Source organism: Vombatus ursinus, unplaced genomic scaffold, assembly GCF_900497805.2.
Source record: "Vombatus ursinus unplaced genomic scaffold, bare-nosed wombat genome assembly UNPS02014774.1, whole genome shotgun sequence".
In the NCBI taxonomy this organism is placed as follows: Eukaryota; Metazoa; Chordata; class Mammalia; order Diprotodontia; family Vombatidae; genus Vombatus; species Vombatus ursinus.
This window is the reverse complement of record NW_020954552.1, coordinates 13567673-13592105: the sequence shown is the minus strand read 5'-3', so window position 1 is coordinate 13592105 and position 24433 is coordinate 13567673. Positions and strand designations below refer to the sequence as shown.

Here is a 24433-nt window from a genome sequence, read left to right as displayed (position 1 = left end):
TAGGGCCTGCTTATTTTGTATTTTCAATGAGAATAAACTGCTAATGAATGTACTTGTATTTTCTGCAACAAAAGGGATCTGTTTTCAGTGTGGGAGAGAGTCTCTTGACCATAACAGATATTAGGCACAGAATTAGATAGGCCTTAATTTTTGGCCTTTAACATTTTAAGAATGGGGTAGACACTAGTCAAGGATAGATGGATAACCCAAATTCAATCTTTCCTGGAAGCTAGGGAATGGTATCTCTTTATTAACTCAAAGAAATGTAAAAACCTTTTTAATAAATTCTGTTTTTAATGTAAAATTGACATGAAATTGACTCCACATCAGGTTACAGAATTTCTTTTGATCTGGTAATTAAAAATACTCTGCATTAATTGGGTGACTTGTTCTATCCATTAAAAATCTATCAGACAATAAAGTAAGACATACTACCTGTTTGTTTTCCCTGAAGCCAATTTATTGATTTTTTTTTCAGAATTGGTCTTTTATTTTCCAAAACATCACGTATTACTTATGTTCCTCATTATGGCCAAGGGTTTGTGAACCTTTAAATATTGACCTCAAGAACTTAAAGCATTGTGGAGGCTTCTTTTGCTCAAGACTGTAAAAAAGGTTTTTAAAAGAAAAACAAATTCTCACTGTCTAGAACTCCTGTAGCCCACAGAATCTATTATTTCCACCTTTCCTTTCTTATGTGTAATTAATTTTGATGGATGCTCTGAAGAGCCCATGCTCCATTTACTTGATTTCCATATAGAACAGTCCATTTGCAATGTCCTCAAATGTCACCATATTGTGAAATCTTGTGCTTATGCCTCTCCTTCCACAGAATTAATGGCATCAGGTAATTGATAGATTTTGACCTATACCAGCTGTTGACTCAAGCGTAGATTATTCTTATTCATCTAGTCATGTGAAGATCAACACTGTGCCCAGTTATCAGTTACCTAGAAGTATGTGATGTCACTTAGTTCTGATGTGTTAATTTTGAGACAGCAGAAGAAATTACATAGACTGAACAAAATGAGCAGTCAGTGTGAAGACTCATCCTTTGTGTTAGCAGTGGCCTCCTAATGTTTCTAGAGTGCTATAACTGAAGATTTGTTTTCCTATGTCCTTTCAAGGCTGTACTGCTGCTGAGGCGTGTGCTGAAAGTGAGTTAAATAGCCTGGGTATTAATCAAATTAATCACGACCTGGGATGGAAAGGGGTTAGGGGGGATGTGGATTTGGAAGTCAGAGATAACAATGAAAATCCAGTATACCATATCTTATTGCAGGTCAAAAGTCTTCTTTCAGCAAGAAGCCACAAGATTGGAATAACTATGATGGCTGTAGGAGGTAAGGTAGAAGAATTGAAACTTCTGTGGTAAGGATTTCATGTTAATTTTTCTAGTCCACACTCCATCTCTGATACATTGATTCTGGGATTTTGACAGGAAACTTCTTTGTTCTCTAGTCACCCCTGTAAAAGTATAATTTGCAGAGAAAGGACCAAACTGCAATGGGTCAAGGAGTTCTTCACTGGCAGCTCCCACTACCAGTGAAACCAGAAGTCCAGTCCTTGTGTCTATAATATTTCTAGTATCTCATAAAAAGCAACTGTTGAGTAATGACAGGCTAATAAATATTTACCTATCTTAAAAATGTAGTATGATAATATGACATTTTTGAAAAGAAGAGATGGATTAGAGTTTTTTAGGAGTAAAGCTGATTTTTGTAATAGGGTTAATTTTTCTATTAGAATTTTACTTCTAGATGACAAAACTGGTGAGACTTGGGTTCCTGTTCTTTCTCATATTCATTAAAGCTGTATCTTCATGTATAATTTGAAAATGGTTTAAGGCATGATCCTAGACACTTGGTGAAAATGAGCTGTAGTTCATGTACTCTAGAAGTATATAGTGCAGGACAGAAAATGGTGGTAAGTTTAAAACTCAATAAGTAATATATGGCTAATTAAAGCTCTTTGGCCTTCTCAAGTCTTGTTTTCAAACTTTGATTGACATAACCTATTCTGCTGACAGTTTTTTCCTTCTTCTAGTAGCTAGTGCTTTTTTTCTCTCATATTTTTCTCAATTACGTGTAAAAAAAATTAACATTTTTAAAAAAAATTTGAGTCCAAATTCTCTCCCTCCCTCTTTCCCACCTTCAATGAGAAGCCAAACAATTTGTTATAGGTTGTATATATGCAGTCACGTAAAACATAATTTTGTATTAATCACGTTTCAAAAGAAAACACAGACCAAAAACAAACCAAAAAAAAAAAAACCACCAAAAACAAAGACAGTAAAAATGTGTGTTTTGATCTGGAGGTAGATAACATTTTTCATCATAAGTCCTTTAAAATTGTCTTGGATCATGGTATTGCTGAAAATAGTTAAGTCATTTACAATTGATCATTGTACAATATTGCTGTTACTGTGTACAATGTTCTCCTGGTTCTGCTCACTTCACTTTGCATCAATTCATATAAGTTTTCCCAGGTTTTTTTCTCCTGAAATCATCCTGCTTGTCATTACTTTTGTTTAGCACAACTTGTTCAGTCATTCCTCAATTGATAGGCATCCCCTTAATTTCCAATTCTTTACCATCACAAAAAGAGCTGCTATAAAATTTTTGTACACATAGATCCTTTTCTTTTTATCTTTCTGGGATAAAGACCTAGAAGTGGTATTGCTGAGTCAAAGAGTACACATGGTTTTATAGCCATTTGGGAATAGTTCCAAGTTGGTTGGATCTAGAATGGTTGGATCAGTTCACAACTCCACCAATGTTGCACTAGTGTCCCAATTTTTTTCCCATTCCCTCAATATTTATCATAGCTAGTGTTTTCAAAACAAAAACAAAAACAAAAACAAAACATTTTTTGTGTCTGTTTATATTTTGTATATACTAATTTTTGCACATTTTGTTTTCCACTAGCAGAATATAAGTTTTTTGAATGCAGGAATTATTCATTTTTTTTCTTTGTATCCTCAGTGGAATAGTGGTTAGGAAGTTGGCCTCAGAACCAGGCAGATTTGGATTCAAGTCTTACTTCTGACATATACTGACTATGTGACCTTGGGAAATTATTTAATTTCTCAATGATCTAGGTACTTCTGTAAGTTGTAGAGAAGATGCTCACCTGCACTGGTGAAGGGAGTTTTCTCCCCAGGGAGTTCCCTATATTAGTTAAATAACATACCCAGTCCTTTTCCTTCTCTTCAGTACCTCCTACATATTAAGGACTCAAGTACTCATTGAATTAAATCTACTCTTAGGTAAGCTTCTTAAGGGCAGGGACCATTTCTTATATTTTCTTATGTATTTATATCACCAACCACAGCTTTGCATCTGGTTGGACCTAAGAAATGTTTGTTGAATTAAAAAAAAAGTTACAAGCATACTTTTGGATGGTCTATTCTGTTACTTTGGGGTTAGGGCCACAAAAAGGTGTCTTGTAAGTCCCCAAACTTTTAGAACATTGGAAGCAGTTTAAAGGAATGGTACTTTCTAGGGACAATGTGGGGCTGCTGTTAGAATGTTCTTAAAGAATAGGTCTCACCATGTCACCCTGACTCCCTCACCCCTACTAAATAAATTACAGTGGCTCCTGAATACTTCCAGGATTATATATATTATATCCTCTGACTTTCAAAGCCCTATAAAAGCTGGCCTCTTCCTATGTTTCCAGTCTTCCTATACCTTCTTTTCCTCCACATACTCTGTGATCTTTTGAAAACAAAGGATGAACAACAAGGAGGAGATGTCTTTTTGCTGTTCCTCACACACAAAGTTCCATCTCCTGGGGCCATGTCTTTTCAGTGTCTTTCTCCCATGCCTTGAATGCTCCACCCCCTCACCTCCATTTCCATATTTCTCCAGATTGCTACAACAAGCAGCTCAAATCCCACCTTTTGTAAGAGGCCTTTCCATAACCCTCCTTCCCAACTCCTTTAAGTGCCTTTCTGTCAGAAGTCGACTTCCATTTGCACCTCATAAATCTTGTACACACAGGGTTGCTTACATGTGTCCTTTCTTATTAGAATATAAGCTACTTGAAAGTAGGGATCATGCTTTTATCTTCCTTTGTGTCTCCAGTGCTTAGCACAGTGCAAGGAACACGGCAAGTGCTTAATACATTTTTGTTGTTCTTGTTATTGATAATGATGTAAAATTGAAATGGATCTTACCTATTATATTATTTCATTCTACAGTGATGATAAGGCTGAAGTACAGGTAGACTTCAACAGCTGTCACATCTGTTTTCTTTGTCTACCTTATCGGAAAACAATCTGCTTTGCTGGTTTCTGAGATGATGTTGAATGTGTTCAAAAAGAATCTTATGTTAGTATTGATTGGCCAGTTTATTTTTCTTGAAAGGCAAGGATTTTTCTTCCCACATTCCTAACAATATTTCTAGCCAATACAGCTCTAGGACATTTTCAAATACTTAAAATGGATCTCTGATCTTATCCCCACATCTGTTCCCTCCAATGATAAGATTACAATCTGGCCATGCCAATCCAACCTGTACAACTCAGTTTTCTGAATTGTCACATAAATTCACAACAGGAATTCTACCCACAGTGCCAAAGTGCTTCTTGGTAATCATTAGAAGACAAAAAAATTACAAAAATATCTGTAAACCTCTTTTCTATTGGTTTAAGGCTGAATGAATCCAGTCATTCATCACTAAAAACTGTCACACTATTCTTTCCTTTTTATACATATCACCTACTGTCAGCTGTCACAGCTTTAATTCTCTACAGTACTTTGGCCTCCAGTATTTGGACTTGATGTCTATACAAAAATCTGTTTTAACTTTGGCCAGGTGGGATGCATTATTTCTAGCTGCCATCAATCTCCCTGCCATCACTCCCTTTACCAGTGGCAGCAGGTAGATGGATAAGCAGCAATTAATCATCATTATTAACTTATATGTGCAAATATGTGCCTGGCACTGTAAAAGTAGTGTGAGATTTTGACAATCTATGGAAAAGATGTGAGCCATGTGCTTGAAGAGGGTGTGATCTACATGAAAATAGTTGCTGATATCATGTGCATTGCCTAACCCTGGAGTATCTTGGCAATTGCCTGATACAGCTACACTATATGCAATAATATGACTAGATGCTGTGGCAGCTGAAAGAGAACAAGCAAACAAAACTATAAAATCCCTTAAGAATTTTTTAATTGCCACCACAAAACTCATCTAATAACAAAATATTGGGGGAAGGCCATAGCTAGGTGGCTTAGTGGATGTGGTGCTGGGTGTGGAGTCCTTGCTGTGTGACCCTGAGCAAGTCACTTAACCCTATTTGCCTCAGTTTCCTCATCTGTAAAATGAGCTGGAGAGGGAAATGGCAATACACTCTAGTATCTTTGCTAAAGGTCACAGAGATTAGGACACAATTGAAAAATGACCATTTTTCTGACATTGACAAATGTCAGATAAATGACATTTGTCTGCTGTGGAAAATAACCTGATGGCAATATTGAAACATCTAACATGAGGTATGAATATTTACTGCCATATAATCAAAGATTCCCATCTCCTCAACACCTCCATCCCCACCCCCCCATTCTGCAAAATCAATAATGAGTTGCTTCTAAAATTACCTTTCCTCCTTTTGTTTAGCAAATGGCACCATATTCAATTTCAGGATAGTTTAGCCACTGAAATTGTGAAAGAGGTGATGACTCAAGGAAAATCACACAAGGAAATGTTTTAATCTGCCATTTTTACAGAAGAGTCAGGCACTAGTTTATTTCCAATTTCAAAGGCCAGGGGCAGCTCTTTTCATCATGAAATTATGGATTTTAATTTTTTTTAAACAAATTAGCCTTTGGGAGCAGAGACACATAGAAAACATTAATTTTGTGGCAGGAAAGATTAGTGCCTCTTTACCATCATCTTTACTTAAAGCCTCAGAAGTCTGCATTCAATGCTGTGGTTATAAAACTTTTTCACTTTTTGGTTCTATATTGGCCTAACATATTGCAATGGCCCCCTCCCCTCAGTTCTCCCATTTGCAGAAACAACTTGAATTTCAACCAAGATCACAGTTCTCTCCTTGGCACTGCCCTCTAAGCTACCTACTATTCTTCTTTCATTTTGAAAGGCTAATGTAAAAAAGATTCAAAGGATCTGTGGTAGGATAACTCTGTTGAATAATCATGCTCCAGTCTCCATGCATCTCTGGCTTGTATGAATAACATAATGGTTCTCTGCAGGCTTCAGTGAAAAGTATATTTGTGATTACTAATATCTTGAAAAAAGCACATTTATGCAGGAAAGGAATGCAAATAGCATTGTAAAATAACAGTGAAGTAAGGGTTGTCTATGCACTTGTGTGTGTGTGTGTGTGTGTGTGTGTGTGTGTGTGTGTGCGCTCAGGCAACCCTGAGCACAATCGGAGGCTCACTATAGCTTATTGAAGGATGTCGGGCATCTCATTTTGCTTTTCTGACCCTCCTGAATCCAAAGATTGGATAAATTGTTGCAAGTACTGTAAACACATCTCCTTTAAAATCTCTCCAGTGATGTCCAGAAGACCAGAAATACCATTCCTAAGGGCACCAGGTTCTAAAAAGGTGATTGACTTTGAGCAATCACTTCATCCAGTTTGATAGAAAATGTTCCATTGAGAAATATCATATTGTCAGAGGACAATCTTGGGTAACAACTGAAGAGGAGAGTCACAGCTTTATTATACCAATGAGGCATTTCCTGATTGTGAAAGCTGCAAAAACAGCTCACAATAACATCAGATTAATAAAAGGGAAGACACAGCAGAGCCTAATGACTAGAGTGCTAAACCAGAATGAGGTTGGAGGTAGGAAAAGACAGATTCCAATCCCACTTGTGTTACTCATTCTATATGAAAGCCAAGGGGAGACGCTTGACCTCCAAGTGCTCCCAAATAACTCTTTTGGGCCTGTTTACTAGGTTATAGATAAGTTGTGATTTATACTGATGGAATAATATGTAAGAAAGTATGGCACACCTATGCATTCTATTTGATCATTGTCAATGAAGCCAAAAATACTTAAATGCAGCTAGTGGCACAGTGAGTAGAGTGCTGGTCTGGAGTCAGAAAGATCTGAGTTCAAATCCAGGTTCAGACACTTACTAGCTGTGTGATCCTGGGCAATGCAAATCACTTAACCTCTGTTTGCTTCAGTTTCCTCAAATGTAAAATAGAGTTAATGATAGGGTTGTTAAGATCAAATGAGATAATATTTGAAAAGACTGCTTAACACAGTACCTGGAACACAGTAGGCACTATATAAATGCTCGTTCTCCCTCCTCTTTCTGCTTTCCCTCTCAAAAACTCGTCCAGATGAGCAATTTTTAAGTAAATTTTAATTTGTACTGGCAAAGGAACATGAAGTATGTATTAATTTTAGTATATTTGGAATGGACCTTTTATTGAGATTAATCAGTACTTGAAAGATAATGTAATTGATCTTTACTTCCATGTCTATTCAATTAGATATATGAAAAATAAATGAACAAAAATAATGTGTAGTCACTAGTAATAGTCATTCATGTTCAGACAACGTGTGCATTCTTATAAATGTATTTAATTACAACTGCTTCAAAAGCATCCTAGATTTTCAAAGGTTTTATTGTAAGTTTGAAGACTGGACAAGGTCATACTGCTTTTACATCATTCTACATGATTTAAGTATATACAAAAACATCTGAATATTACACAGCTTGAAAGGTTGCAAAAGTCATGTGTCTCAGATACCTCTGTACTTACTGACACATCAGAAGCCAGCATTGAATATTATAGTTTGTAAGTTGTTGGTTAGCAAAGATACACTCATTAGTACCCTTGGGTCTTCAGAGTTCACACTAATCTGTATGTAATCATTCCAAAAGAGAAAGTCAATGTAAAGATCAGAACCAGAGGCTGTGACAAAAGCTTTATTAGGACATATATAAAAACAGTGTATGTGTGTGTTTGTGTATGTGTGTGTGCGTGTGTGTGTGTGTGTGTGTAGGTTAGAATTTCTGGGTCAGAGAATTAACATATATCAAACCCTGAAAAGCTGGAATCTAGATTTTCTGTGTGGTCGGCCTGCTCAGATATAACTGGCTTAGTGTGAAGTTGAAATCTAACATTTTTGCTCCAGTTCGGGGTCATTATACAATTGATGCAAAAACTAAGGACTACGTCAGAACATTTCTCAACCTTTCCATGTATAGAAACTCCACCATTGCCAGCAAATAAGAAAAAGGCAGGTGCCACGTAAGTCACATTTGCTCTTTGAGTCAGTGAACAAACAATGTGTGTACCAGTGAAGAAATACAAAAGCAAGATGATAGAATGCTTTCCAACATAGTACTGAATTTACAATTGTAGGTTTAACCAATGTTTCCAACTAATCAATAATAAAAAAAGAAGAGTATCGCTAGAAAATATCCCAAGATAGCATCTGATGGCATCATAAGTGATGTTTTTCCTTCCATAAATCAGGACAAAGCATAAGTCCTAACACCTTGAGCTCTCTCTTCAGGCTCTTAAGGATAAAGCTGTGGAACACTATCCACAAAGAGACTGATAATAAATGTAGGTGGAAAGGAATAAAGTTATTGGATTTGATGAAAAAAAAAACTTTAGTCTTGACATTTCATTGTGTTTTTCACGAATCAAGGAATTTTATGTGTAAAAAAGGTAAATGAAAAAAAAAATTCCACTCCACCTGGAAAGTAACATAAATGGGTAAACTAATAATTGAGGAAATAGCAACCTAATTTTTGGAGGTTAATTAGAATAAATAATCAATTGAGATATTTTAAAACAAAGCTTTATCATTAAAGTCTAAAGCGATCCTTTTGAGGCTGCTGGTCAATGACCAACTTCTATGATATTCTTGTACCAATAGCTTTTGCTCTTGAAAAAAAATGCCATTATGATTGACTTTCTCTTTAAAATTGTTCATTATGATTGAAGACCACTTTGTATATACATCATTAAGGAATGCTGTTAACATACTTACAGACAAGACAATAACAGTCTAGTGGCTTTTGTTATGCAGCACAAATGAAAAAAAATAATTGAAAAACTGAATGGGGTTGCACAGGACTGTAACATTTTGTACATATACCACACTTTCTTTTAACCTTTATAGGACCCTTAAATCAAGTCTTTGAAAATCCTATGTCTAAGCCTTATAAAATAAATACTTATATAAATACACTTTGAAGGATCAGTACTTTTGTGAAGACATCTCTGCCTCTTTTTTTTTTTAATTCAAGTAACTTGAGAGATTTTGGTGAGCAGAACCTCCACTCTCTATATCTAATTGTTGCTAAAATTGCTTGGAAATGTCTTCACGTTCCTAAAATGCACTAATACATAGGACTGGACTTCCATTTTGGAAAAAAAAAAAAGACTGTTCTAGGTCTAGCAATATTTCTTTATCTCTTTCTCCAACTGAGGCTTGTGAAATAAATATGTTTTCTCTTATGAACATCAGTTTCTAATCTCAATGAAATTTTATTTATTTAGAAGTGCAGTAAACAACATACAAGTTGAGCACTTTGGGCAAAATTATGCAGCACTGTATTAAAATAAGCATACTGGAGAGTAGAGTTATTAACTTGGGGTCCCTGAACATTTTTAAAAAAAATATTTTGAACAATTTGAACCAATTGTAGTATATGAATATAATGGAATATCATTGTGCTGTAAGGAATGAGGAAAATGACAGTTTCAAAGGGACGTGGAAAAAACATGTATGGACAGGTACAGGGTAAAGTAAGCTGAACCAAGAGGACAATTTCTACTATAACACCAATGTTATAAAAATGGTGATTTTGAAATACTTACGAACTCTGACCAACTAAATGATTGTGATTCCAGAGGATAGATAAAGAAGGACATTACCTGCCTCAGCACAGACACATGATAGACTAACAAGCAGAATAAGAAATTCCTTTTGGGGCATGACCAATGTAGGAATATGTTGGACTATGTTTTGCTTGACTGTGATTGTGATGCATTTTGTTCCTTCTTTCTTTCCTTTCTTCCAAGTAGATAGAAAGAGGTGGGAGGGAGAAATGAATGCCTGATAATTGAATTTTTTTAAAATTTGGCAATTATTTCAATATAATTGATTTCTTTTGTAATCCTATGTATTTTATTTTATGCATTTAAAAGCACTATATTGAGAAGGCTGTTTCCAGGCTTTTCAATCTGCCAAAGGCAGCCAGGACAGACAAACAAGGTTAAGAACCCTTGCTATAGGATATCATTAAACTGGGTTTGTAATTACACTGCTAATAATTTTTAAAACCAAATGTGATAATTGGTGGAAAATATAGACTTTAAGGAGTTCAATACCACTTTTCCAATTTTCCTTTGATAACTATGTTGTCAAATGATAGTATGATTGAGGTAATTTATTTGTGGCATTTCTGTACTTACAGCTTTTATTCAGAATAAAACTATGTATATTCCTAGGTCAGAACCAGGGATTTTAGAAGGGCTTCATATTAAGTTCTGTACCTTATATAAACAAAGACTTTTTTTTTCAAATAGAATGAGATTTAACTGAAAAAAATTTAGATGCATTCAGGCCATGCACTAATGAAAGAGAACTGAATATAATTATGTGGGAGAGAAACTTCAAGAGCTTTATAAATAAATGAAGAATAGAATTGGAAGGTAGTTTATAATATCAACAAGGAATGCATACCACAGATTTACTTTTTCCAAAATGTGCAATAAATACTGACAATGTTTGGTTGGCACATGGAAACAATTAAGATAATGCTGAGTTATTTCATAAAGGGAAAAAAAGAGAACTAAACAAAACTTATTGCTAATTTGCAGTGTTCTTTTTCTTTTTTTTACAAGTAGGATGCTAGTTTCAACTTACTTTCTCCACCTCCACACTGAGGCAATCAGAATATCCCGCCTTTCCTGTAAAAAAAAAAAAAAAGGACACTACTCTCCCTTCCTAGTATATTTCAACCAGTGTGAACAACACAGAAGAATATGAGAAAGGTAATTCTACAGTTAGAGGGAATATATACGTGAACAGATCAAAAGAACAAAAATCAGGTTGAACCATTTAAAGGGCAGGCTTAGACCTCTTAACAAAAGACAGTTAGTGGCCTACCATAAATTGAGCATTTGTTCATGAAAAAAAACAAAACAAAACAAAACATTCAGTTTCCTACAGGTTTTGCACAGTTTGTTCTATGGAGATACTTTTTCAGAATATAGAGAACAGAGTTTCCAAGCACTGGGCATTGTTAGTCCTCCTCGGTGCAGCCCAGCAGCTCTGACCTCAAGGTGATCCTGCCATACCAGGACCAAGGAAGGATCCTTATGTGCCGTGCATAGATGGGAGGGTCAATGACATTTTTTCGGTGTGTGTCATTGTCAAAATTGCCCTGGAAAACCTGGGAAAGAAGAGTGAAGAACATTAATGATGCATGTCTTTTTCATATCTACTGAGAAGAGAGATGAAAAGGAAGGCAGTGAAAAGTTTTCTCAAAAAACAAAAAACAAAAATATTCTGAGAAATGTGCACCATTCATAGAAGGTATTTCTACACTTTAATAGATCTTTTATCTCATATACCTGCAACAGAAGACATGTAATTCAGGAAAAATGTAGTGACCTGAAAAGATGGATGCTACTTTGCATGATCTAGCAATTGTGGGGTTTCAAGAGAAAAATCCCGGGATACTTTCCATTTCATTGAGGGATCAAAAGTATACTTTGAGCTTACAGGGAAACTCCATCTGATAGAGAGTTGAATGACCTTCCTGTTTAATACTGAGACAGAAAACATGTATCCCACATTTTAAATTACTATCAAATGATCATTCAGTAGAATGTGTGAAAGCCTTCCATTATCTATTTTTGTGATTCCTTGTAAAGATATGACCAGTCAGTAAATTCCAAGTTCAATCTGGCATGTTTAATCAAATTCCAAGTAATCTATGTATCCACTTTCATAGAAGTAGTTTTAGAGTCACAATCGTGTCCATGTTGACAGTGTGGCCAAATATTGTACTCTTTCCCTTGGTGCAAACACACTGGCATAACCTTGTGTGGAAACTGTTAATTCTGTTCAGTTTGCTTGTCAGCTTGTGAGAGAGAAAATTGAAATACGGCAAATCATTGATTCTTCAAATACTTTAAGTAGAAGAATCCCATGGTCATTGATGTGAGGTGTTGTTAATATAGGAATAGGGATAAAAAATTTGATTTTACAGGTATGGGGAAATCCCTGGTAAAACAAAACAAAACAAAACCTCAAATCAGCATCTTCTCTACAACTTAAAGTGTTAAAAGTTTCCTAGAGCACTGAAAGAAGGTATGTGGCATGAACGAATTATCATTGACTATGCCTTTGGTATAGTCTGTGCCTAAGACTTGAGGCAGCTTACCACACAATGTTTCCCCAGGGATACTTTACACAAAGAAGTATAATCATGGACACAGAGAGAAATACACCTAGGTAACTCCACAGGGATAGACTCCTATGCAATGGCAAGATCTCATCTGGATCTCTTGGTTTTCTTCCTATCAATGTATCCAGCCTCTATAGAGCAAGTTGAAGAGCCAGTTTGGGAGCATTATTCCTAAAGCCTATCCTGGGGTGGGGAACCTGAGGCCTCCAGGCCACATGCGACCCTCTAGGTCGTCAAGTGGGGCCTTTTGACTGAATCCAAACTTCTACAGAACAAATCCCCTTAAGGAAAGGATTTGTTCTGTAAAACTTTGACAGACTCAGTCAAAAGGCCGCACCCAAGGACTTAGAAGGTCACACGCAGCTTGGAAGCCTCAGGTTCCCCACCCCCGGCTTAGCCTCTACTTACTTTTATACCTGCCTAAGGATAGGCACTTAGTGAAAGAGAAGCTGAAACCTCAATGATACTATTGGTGTTGACTGCTGACTTCCTGCCACTCCAGTTCAGTTTTTCTGCCTCCTAATGTTAAATGCTATTAAAGCAAAAAGGAACAAATAGCACACATAGCATATAGTAGAACAACTGAATAGATGAAAAAAGTATTTCTCTTTTGTATTCTCATGTGTAGGAAGCAGAGAGACATATTTATTTCTGGTATCCTCCCTTTGTATTGTGGCATCTTGGCTCTATTTTTGAATTTAACTTGTCTCATGGAAAGGGAAATGTGATCTTTCTGTAGTTGTTTTAGGTTGATCAGTTGGTCCTTAACTCTGACTCATTTGAAGAACAAATCTTCAAAGCTTGCAAACTTCAATTTGTTAAGCACCTGATGGCTTCAGGAAGGTTTGTATTTTTCTTGTTTAGAGTCAAAGTTGGCCGATAGGAGATCTGACAGTAAAAGTCTGGGGGAAAAAAAGCAACCCCAAGACCACATAGCAGAAAATGCAACGCATTGCTTCACAAGGACTAAAATGAAAGTTAGAAGATAAGAAATAATACCCTTTAGAAGGAGTTGGTTCAGTCACACATGAGCAATAAAGGTGCTCTGGAAGCAGTAAAAAAAAAAAATTAAAAAGATACTCTGCTTCAAAGCATAAGGTGGTGGTGGCACAGATTAATAAAAGGCACAGAAAAGACAGGGTAGCTCCACTGTGAGTTGGTGGGAAAAAATCTACTTTAAGTAGATGGTGAGAGTAAAATGTCACATCCATATCTGATAGGGGAACATATTTCAACTTGATATAAAAATCCTATCCCCAAGGCCATTTTATGAATTAGTATTTCTTGGAGATCATAATACTGAGGCAAGTGTAGAATCTTGCCTCACATCTGGATAAAAGTTTTACTTATGGGAAATATACTTATGGGAAAAAAAGCCCTGCAATAGTGCTCTCCGGGTAGAAGATGGGAGTAAGTAGAGGAGGAGGAGCAGGGGAAGAAAAGGTGGAGGAAGAAGAGAAGAAAGATGAGGGGGAGAAGGGGAAGAAGAAGGGGAGAAAGAGGAAGACAACAAGAAGGAGGATGGTGTGGACAGAAATGTCTCGTGAAGTCAAAGTGACTCTGACCTAATAAGCGCACAATACAATATTCCACCCAAGGAAACACAAATATGAAACCTCCAAAGAGATTGTTTTTGCAACAGCAGAGAATAAACTTTCTGACTTCCTGACATACTCCCTGCAGCACAGTGTTGTTTTCAAAAGGCTCACAGGGATTGTGGTGCCACCATTCAATACTGAACTCTAAAATCTAATTTTGCTACGCTGCTACAGAATGAAATGGATAACTTTGGAACTCCTGGTTCAGATTTATTAACTTGCCTTGCAGTGTTTGCAATGCACCCAAATAGAGTTCTGTGCACTTTGATCTTAGGAAAGGAAGAAAGGGTGCTAAGATTTTCCATTCTAGTCCACTAGTCCCTAGCTCAGATTTTAAGTAGAAATGATTAATTCCTCAAGCATTAGTTGAGTTATTATTGACACAAAATTTAAGTAATGGAGGACAAGCTTTGAGAATCAAAACTATGAACAAAACTGAAATATGTCATAACCTTGTTAATCTCTCACTTCAGTGTGTGAAGGTTGGAGATATAGTTCAATTTTTTTTCATAGATTTAAACAACTAAGAGTGAACACAACAAAGAAGCTACAATTTATATCTAAGAGACACAAATATAATCAAGATCATAACAGTGAACCTAGAAACAAATGAATTCATTCTCCCAAGTCTCTAGGTAACCAGCATAATAGGCAAGTATGAGAATACCGATTCAAAAATATTACCATGCATGTGCAGGCAAATGTGCTGCACATGTGGTGCCTTCCTTGCTATACCACTAGGGAAACTCTACTGATAATGCTGTCACTGTGCATTACCTGAAAGAAGATTGCTAAGCCAGAATATTTTTGCAGTGAATTCAGAGAGAATTCTTTGAAAGGTGGGCAATCATATACACTACAAAACAATAAGCATTTACATTCAATTCAATTTCTGAAGGACTGAGAGGGCATAAACACTCATCCACAAGCAAACATCTCTTGCATGTGAAAGTTCATCTTGTACAGATGTTTCAGGTTGGAGAGAAGGCTATTAGCTAATTATCTGGTGACAAGTTTGCTGATGTATTAAAATACGATACTGCTCATACTCCCAACATATGGAACCTGAGGGAAACACCCAGTGTTTTGGATATGTACCATAATTGATACCTTAAAAAGAAAAGAGATGTAAGTTAAGGGTTAGGACTATTAGAATGCCTTGCTATCTTCTTTTGCTAGAAAGGTGATGGATTCAGTTCTCTTAGCTCACCTTTTATACTATATTGAAAAGAATGTATGTCAAAAAGTAGTAAAGAGTTAATTCTCAACATATGGTAGCAAAATATATTATTGGGAGAATATTAGACATAAGAAAAAAAAAGTAGTGATCTGAAAGTCATATATTATTTCCTTTGGACATCAGTTCATGATGCTGCAACCCAAAAGACCCACATAATATTAAGCATCACTAAAAATGTTATTAAAAACAAGCTAGAAATTATTATCATGCTTGTAGGTAAAAATATGACAAATCTTCTAGGCCATGGAAGTGGGTTTGGAGTCAAATATGGAATCAAATAAGTAGCAGAGTCCTGGCTCTGCTGCTTATCCACCATATGGCCTTGAGCAATTCATTTCACTGAGCCTCAGTTTGCTCCTACATAATATTAACCAGGGCTATGTTTTCATTCAGACCTGTATCTGTTGTCAATATTTGGTTATGGCCCATGTGAAAGATTTGTTTTGCTGGCCTATGCGTATTTGCTACAAGGGCTTTGTTTTTCTTTTTCATGGTATGGGTGGACAGGGTTGGAGAGAGAAAATAAATGCATGATAATTGAAAAAAAAACTGGAAAAAACAAACGCACAAACAAACAAGGGATATAATACATAAGATCATGTCTTTCCTAAGTAATGGCAACCTTAACATTTAATTATATTTTGTCTTCTCTTGCTGGATATTCCTGGTTCTCATTAGAAACTGCTCAAAACATATTTGAATCTATTCATGTTTTTTACTTTTTCCATGCCATCTCTTAGGTTAATAAGTATCTTAAATTTTTATTTGTCCCAATATTACACCTTTTGATTACCCTTTAATTTAAGGGTCTAGAATTTTGAAGATGGTCGGTGTTCATCTTACCTACTTCACTTATTTTATAGATTTTTATCTTATTACCTCTTAGCTTTTACTTTTTAAAGTATTACTTTTTAAAATATTACTTTTTAAAATATTACTTTTTTAAAAGATCTGCAGATTCTGCTTCAAAAGATAGCTTTACCATTCTTTTGATTAAGAGAGTTAACCATTTCTAGCTCCAGTAACAATTTTCTTGAGTCCCAATGATCAGGACTGCACCTATTATTCCTTAGGATTCTAGAAGTTAAAGATGAAAGGGATCTTAAATGTCATATAGTTTAAACTCCAAATTTTATATAGCAGGAAACTAAGGCCTTGAGAAATTAAATGACTTACATTCCCCAATGGATAAATGTCCAAAGGATATGGACAAGCAGTTCTCAGATGAAGAAATTAAAGCCAAGTCATAGGAAAAAAAAAATGTTCTAAATCACTATTGATTAGAGAAATGCAAAACAAAACAACGCTATCTATCATATTGGCCAACATGACAAAACAAGTAAATGATAAATGTTGGAGAAGATGTGGGAAAATTGGAACACTAATGCATTGTTGGTGGAGTTGTGAAATGATCCAACTATTTTGGAGAACAATTTGGAACTGTGCCTACAAGGCTATAAAAATGGGCATATCCTTTGACCCAGCAATAGCATTTCTAGGGCTGTATCCCAAAAAATCATAAAAATGAGAAAAGGATCCACATGTACAAAAATATTTATAGCAGCTCTTTTTGTGGTGGTCAAGAATTGGAAATTGAGGGGATACCCATCAATTGGGGATTGACTGAATAAGTTGTGGTATATGAATGTAATGGAATACTATTGTGCTATAAGAAATGATGAGCAGACGGACTTCAGAAAAACCTAGAAAGACTTGTATGGACTGATGCTGAGCAAAGTGAGCAGGACCAGGAGAATGTTATATACAGTAACAGCCATGTTGTGTGACGACTAACTTTGATAGACTTAGCCATTCTCAGCAATGCAAGGATCTATGCATCTCCAAAAGTCTCCTAATGGAAAATGCTATCCACATCCAAAGAAAGAATTATGGAGTTTGAATGCAGATTGAAGCATACTATTTGCTATTTTATTTTCTTCTGTTGTATTTTGTTTCCTCTTTCTTGTGGTTCCTCCTATTGGTTCTAATTCTTCCTGACAACATGACTAATGTGAAAATATATTTAATAGGAATGTATATGTATAGCCTATATCAGATGGCATGCTGTTTTTGGGAGGGAGGGGGAGAAAAATTGTAGACTCAAAAGCTTATGGAAGTGATTGGTGATAAATCAAAATAAATTAATAAAAATTTTCAAAAAAAGAAATTAAATGATTTGTCTGGAATTATGAAACAAATGAAACCATAAAACCTTGATCTTCTAATTGCCAACCCCACTGTCCTCTCTGTGACACAACAAGATGTATCATTTAAAAAATACAGGCACTGTTATTTTCTATTTTCACTTAAGATCTTTACTGAGGCTTAAACTATATGTATGGATCTTTGGGGCTTATGTTCACATAGAATATCCTAGCGCTCTCAGATCCCTTTTACTGGGTGTTCTCTCTCTATAAGTGATGGCTCAGATCATCCACTATATATAGTTCTGATTATTTATCCTTCGCACACATTTGTAAATTTTCTGTGCATTCAGACAGACTGACGAGACTTTCATGGAATCTACTGCCATCGTCCTGTCTTACTAGTATTTAGGACAGATTAGTGTCATTCTCAAATGTGGAACTTTGACTGTGATCCTTTTTTCATCTAGATCAATTATAAGGATTAGGCAAGACAGGTCCTTGCCTGCAATAGCTTTTCACAAACTGTACTCTTTATATATCTTTATTCAGAGGAGAGCTCATTTAATGATCCTTATAATAATAATTTATTCTTCAAAAGGTAGAGGAAACAAGAGTTAGGTCTGATAGTGACTAACAGGCAGGAACTCACTCTTGTGCTGGAAATAATGGGAACCTTGGAGGAAGGTTCCCATAGGAGGGATCTAATTCCTTCTATAATTTGTAATAAAGAAGGTGAAAAAAGTCAGGCATGGTCTGATATAGACATTAAATTTTGGAAGAGCAGAGGTCAAGGGGTTTAAAATAAGGTTAGGTAGGATGCAATGAATTTAAATTCTTTCTGGAAAGTCAGTATGTGTGAGAGATGGAAAATGAAATAAAAACACTGAGACCTGAAGGAAATATATATATTCCAAAGAGGAGGAAAAAAAATCAAGTGGTTTGAAGAGGTTTATGTGGAAACACAAGGAACTCACCCATGAACTTGGATTTCATGAAGCAAAGTCTAGAAAAGTCAGCCTTGATGCCAGGAGGACCTGAGATCAAGTCCTTATTCTGACACAAACTGCATGAGTGACCCTGGACAAAACACTTCAACTTTGAGTGATCTAAGAAACTTCCTAAGACTATAAATTGCAGAGGAGGTGCCAACCTTTATTGGAAGAGGGATCTACGTTAGTAGAAAGGCTCTTATATATGTGAAATTGCAGTCTAGCACTAATAACAGGATGAATACAAGAATGTAACATAATCCTAAAGGAATGGTGTCAAATTCTAAAGGTCAGAATCAAGTGGCTGGTGAGAAAAACTAATGCCAAAAATTCCCACAGCTTTTAAAGCTTTACTGGATAGATAGACCTAGTAGTGGTATTGCTGGGTCAGAGGATAAGAGAGTAAAATGAAGGGTAGGACTGACATGTAGGGAAATGGCAAATGGACATGAAGGGAAAAGGCAAAGCTTCTCAATCCTTGATTTGCTTACTAAGATAGTATTAGAGTACTTTCCTTTGTTAAATTCAAGGTGCCAAGAACAGATAAACTATATTCATCACTTAGCACAGTGCCTGGTAGGGACCAGATGATTAACTGACTGTATCTTCAGATACTGAAAGAACATGCAGATATGATTGTAGGATAACAGTGAGTCCTATGTGAAAGAGCATGGAGAATAAGAAAGATACCCAAGGACTACAGTAATGTACACATTGCCCTGATTTTCAGAAAAGGGAAGAGAATGGAGTTTCCATTGGCCAGTGGGGTTGACTTTGATTCCTGGGGAAATTCTTGAATGAATCATTTCCAAAGGTTAGTGAATGTTCAGAAAAGGGAGCAATACTTATTAACAAGTCAGCATGGCTTCCTCAAGAACCAGTCTATGCTTGTCCCTGGGTTGCTAAACTTTTTTTTTTTAATCAGCGACTAGGATAAAGACATAGATGGCAGTTCATCAAGTGTGCCAATGTTACAAAGCTGGGAGAGAGATATAACACACTTGACAGACTGACAATGTAAAAAATATCAAAAAGCTAGAACATTGGACCGAATCTAATAAGACGTCCTTGAATAAAGATAAATATAAAGGCTTATACTTTAAAAAATATCACCTCAAGTACAAGATAGGTGAGGCAAGGTTAGATAGCCATTAGTCTTAATCAATTTCTGGAGTTTAAAGGACTACAAGATTCATAGGCGTAATCAGTGTGTAACTGTGGCAGTCAAAAATTAATGCTATCAGATAGCATTAAGGGAGGCATGATTTCCAGGCAAAATCATATTGTGGATAAACACTACATTTAGAATTAGAGGCCCTGGGTTCAGATCTTTATTCTGCCATGCGCTATCTGTGTGACCTTGGATATGTCATCTAACTTCTGTTTTTGGAAAATTCTGAAGGTCCCTTTCAAAGCTATGACTCTATGATGACTATTTGATTTGTACCATAAACTTGTTCATTTCAGGGGGCAACTGCAAATGGGAATCTCCCTAACATCCTTTTTGGATGCAAAGAAATAATTCAGTCCTCTTTATGTCTCCTCTATTGACTCTGTATCAATCACCAAAGGTCCCTACTACACTTTGGTAAAGTGTAGAGAACACTGGCTTTTAGTGTCAAAAGAATTGGATTTGAATCCTGTCTCTGACATGTAACTTAACTTTCTTTGGCCTGATTAACTTTTTGTTTACATACAACCTGTCCTAATTTCTGGGCTTCTCTATTAACCCTACTTAGGTTAGATTTCCATTTTTATAAGATGCCATTTCCCTTCCCTTCCCACCTCTTTATCTCTGCTGAGATAAAGTCTCCATGTGCAGATGTTTTAGAGCAACTAGCATTTTATAAATGTAAGCATACTTTTTTTCTGGCAATAAGGTGGTTTTAAAGGGTTTGATTTTTCTAAATAAGGACCACATTTCATCACAGTTCCATTATGCAAAATGGAACAACTGTGATGGATTGTGGGAGTTTTCTACTTCACATTACTATATCAAAATTCATTGTGTTGAGATAACTGTTAATAAGTGTTTCACCCCCAATCACTCCTGAACCATCTTTTATTTATTAGCTAGGAGCAAATTCCATATAATTAACCTTCTCATTGGTTCATGAACCACCTGTTCTAAGAAATAGCTATTTGGCATATCCAGACACTCTACCTATTCTCCCATTCTTCTGTTTTCTTCACAAGTTTTTCTTCTGCTGCTCCATTAATATAGGTGACTCCTAAAGTATGATATTTAGATTTTTTCTCTTCTTTACTTGTATTCTCTTGCTAGAATATTAAATTATTGTCCACTGCTTAACAATTATTTCTATATTGATGACTTTCCAATCTATATTACCAGCCCTGACATCTCACAAGTTCCAATGCTATATTTCCAACTGTGTGCTAGATATTTCCATCAGAATATCCTCATAGTACCTCAATTTCAAGATCTAAAACTGAACTAATCATGGTATCACACTATAGCACCTTACTAAAATCAGTTTTCATTTATCACTATACTACTTAGTAAAAGTATTTTTCCCAGTTGGAAAGCAGGACTGAAGGATGTTTGGAGGCAGAAGTGAACTTTGGAACTTCATGGAGAGGAGAGGATGTGGAGTGCAGATGGGAAGCAGTGAAATGGCCAGACAATTGCAAGTGAAGGGTTTTGCTACCCCACAGTGAATGTAATCATGAGAAATTGGATGATTTTTTGACTCGCTGACATACTGGTTGAGGAGTGATCTTCTGGTACAACATTTTGCTCTTTTGCCATTTTCAGGACCTGATGAATTTATCCCCTCTTCACCTCCTCCCCAATTTATTAATCAGGTGATATCCATATTAAATTACACTCTCAGACAAGCGCACTGACTCAGAGATTATATTGACAAACACTTCTATTCATAGATGAAAACAAAGACTCTTGCACTGCTGGAACTCCACATTCTTACAAAACTCCATATACCTATCCAAGCTTTCCATCACTCTAAGATTCACTTATCAAAACCTGAAGGCCAGTTTAACCATATGTACTTCTGTCAACATTACCAGCATCAGGGGACAGCGGGGGAAGGCAATCATTCAAACTTTACTTACTTCAGCTCCACCTAGAACTATCCTTCAGTTCTGAATTAATAGACAGCTAGATCATAGTGTTTAAAAAAACCACTCTTTAAACAAATCAGTGGAAATATATATATACACATACACACACACCACATACATGAAGATAAAGATATTTCATCTTAGATTCATGGAATCTCTTACTTTATAATATGAAATTGAATTCCAACAATTATAATAAGACTCAAACAAAAATAATTATTTTTCCATACATATTGTTTGCTTTATAAACAACTTTTTGGAAATGTATCTAATGCAGAAAATAAAGTCAATCTGCATTAGATGGACAAGCCATCTGGATATGACCAAGTTTTCTACTTCATTTTTTTAAACATATTATGGTCATTCACACATCATCATTGACTCCCTGAGCAACCTTTGACTAATGACAGTTCTGAGGCACACTGTTCTTTCCCATACAAAATAGGAATAAAATTTGTTCAGACTGCCTCTTAGAATTATCATGAGAATCAATCAAATGACATATTGCACATGAAGGCAATCTGAAAACTGTAAGGTGAAACTATGAAGATAAAGCCTCCTTGTTGTTCATGTTAATATTATTTTTATTATTATCACTATTACCGCGCCACTAGTACTGAAAGAAGTAAGGGATGACCAGTGGACTACCTTTGCACTCCATTGGTATCATGCAGTGTCAAGAGAAATCTGGGAAGAGGCCCAATATTCTATGTAGACTTCTGTAGTAGTTTTACAGGAAGTTATGGACAACAGTTGTACAGGATAAGCAGTCAGAATAGGTTTTCATCTGTACCATTGAAAGAGAGTCTAAATTGATAACACAGACCTATGCAATTATAGAATGGCTTGAAGTTATTGTTTGTGATATAATGGTGCAGAGAATAAATGGCTACTATTATAAAGAGCTCTATTCATAGAAATATATTAGCTGTCTTCATGGGACATTAAATACATATTCAAGCAAATAACCATTGATTTCCATTAAGAAGCTTCTTGGTTAACAGTCTTTATATGATGTGACTGAAGTATTAAAACTGGTTTTGATGTGTGACTTGTAGAAATCATTCTTATTTGCTTATTGTCACATCTAATAAGTACTAATTTCTCTGAAGAACACTCTAATTCAGTAGTATCTCTAAAATTTTGTTTAAGTTTCAGACAAAAAGGAATCTAGATGTATAAATTCAATTTCATCCCAATGATAAAATATGGACTTCTTAATCTATGGAAAAAGTTTCATTGAACAAATATGCTGCAGTCAATTTGTTTTTACCCCATTGAATTTTATTGTACACAAGGAGGAACTGATGGAAGAGGACACCAAGAATTGGCGGGAAAGAACTGCCATGCTGGAGACTGCTTTATAGGAAAAATATCAAGTGGAAATTGGAATTAAGTGTAAGATAAGCTAAAAAAAAGATTTAGGAAATGCAAAGGGACAAATAATGGAGGCCAATAAAATGCTTGTGGGAAATGTGGAGGATGAGTTATTGAATTCATTAGGATGATTTACTTTTCCTAGGACTCTGTCAGATGGATTATGTGTTATTATACATGGCATAATGAAAAGAGTGCCAGCTTTAAGTAAAGGAATGCTTGGATTTTATTTGTATCTCTGGCACATACTGGTTCTGTGACCAAGGATGAAATTCTTATTGCCCTAAGCAAGTCTTCAAGGCTGCAAATTAGAAGGAAGTTGCTAATCTACAAAAATGGAGGGAGTTTTTACACTGGGTACTTTCTATACAGAAGAAATCACAGATCTGGACAATGAAAGTACCCCTCAGAATATGAAAATGCTCACTTGATAGCATGTTTCTGTGTTAATCTTCTCCACCTGGGTTGACAGGGGTTCTAAACAGATGTTCCATTTATAAAAGACCTCTTATTACTTCTAAAGCATGGCCTTCAAATTTAGCATGATTCTGTTGGACTTTCCCTGGAAAATTTCCAACTATAAAGATCTATTTTCTACTAATCTTTCTCATTTTGTGCACTATCATAGAGTGGTGATGATACGGTTACACCATGATGTAGTTACAAATGAGCACTTGGCTTTTGAGTACAAAATCTTTAACCAAAGGGATTGTGATTTTTTTTTTATTGGTAGGGATTGTGATTTAAAAGAACAAAGAACAACAAAACATGCATTCTGGCAGTTATTTAATTAATTGATTTTCTAGGAAAATTTACCAATATGCCCAAATCATACCATGACAGATATTCTGCTTTTGAATATATCCTCTGTCATCCATTCTTCATGACCAATGGAACATTATCAGTCTTATTATATGTCAAAGCTGGAAAATATGATAAGTAAAATAGAATCTATTACCAAGCTAAATTTCCAAAATTTCAAGAGCACCTTTTCCCTCCTGGGCTCTCAATTCTTCATGAAGGAATTCATTTGGAGGAGAATATCACTTTCATGCACAAATCATCCATAATTACTAATAAATTATTATAATCAGCATCCACAATAGTAGACATTTTTTCTGAAAATAGAGTACCGAATTATGGATAAAATTTCACAGAATCTCAGAGTTAGGAGCTACCCTTCAGACCAATGTGCACACACACACACACACACACACACACACACACACACAATGTGTATTAACTACTAAAAACACCAACAAAAAGAAGAACTCTTCATTGGCCAAGGAAAAGTGAAAGCTGACGTAGAGTACTATTGCCACTTGGACAGCATCCTGATTAGAAACAAGAAAATGCTAAGTCTTCATTGCAAAGCAGCTGAAGCATTAAAACAGACAACAGAAGAGTTAGCAGCAGGTAAACATTACTGGGCATAAGTAAGAGTTGAGGAGACTCGATTAAAATACAGGTGTAGAGCTTTCTGTGAGAAAAGGCTGCAAGCATAGACAAGCCCTACCAGAACACACTACATCTGTTAAAGAATAA

At 35.7% G+C, this 24433-nt stretch overlaps 1 protein-coding gene and 1 long non-coding RNA gene across 2 annotated transcripts in view; one reads left to right on the top strand and one right to left on the bottom strand.

Annotated features, from left to right (window-relative positions):
* Positions 1–1281: 1281 nt before the first annotated feature.
* LOC114044659 overlaps positions 1282–24433 on the top strand; it is a 177715-nt gene continuing 154563 nt past the window's right edge. Inside the window, exon 1 of the long non-coding RNA XR_003569269.1 lies at positions 1282–1343. This is a non-coding gene — a long non-coding RNA (uncharacterized LOC114044659). The remainder of the gene's footprint in view (positions 1344–24433) is intronic.
* Positions 10839–24433, bottom strand: part of EDIL3 (EGF like repeats and discoidin domains 3) — a 581090-nt gene continuing 567495 nt past the window's right edge. The window contains exon 11 of the mRNA XM_027864247.1: positions 10839–11415. Coding sequence (XP_027720048.1) covers positions 11266–11415 — 150 coding nt within the window. The 3' untranslated portion in view covers positions 10839–11265. The remainder of the gene's footprint in view (positions 11416–24433) is intronic.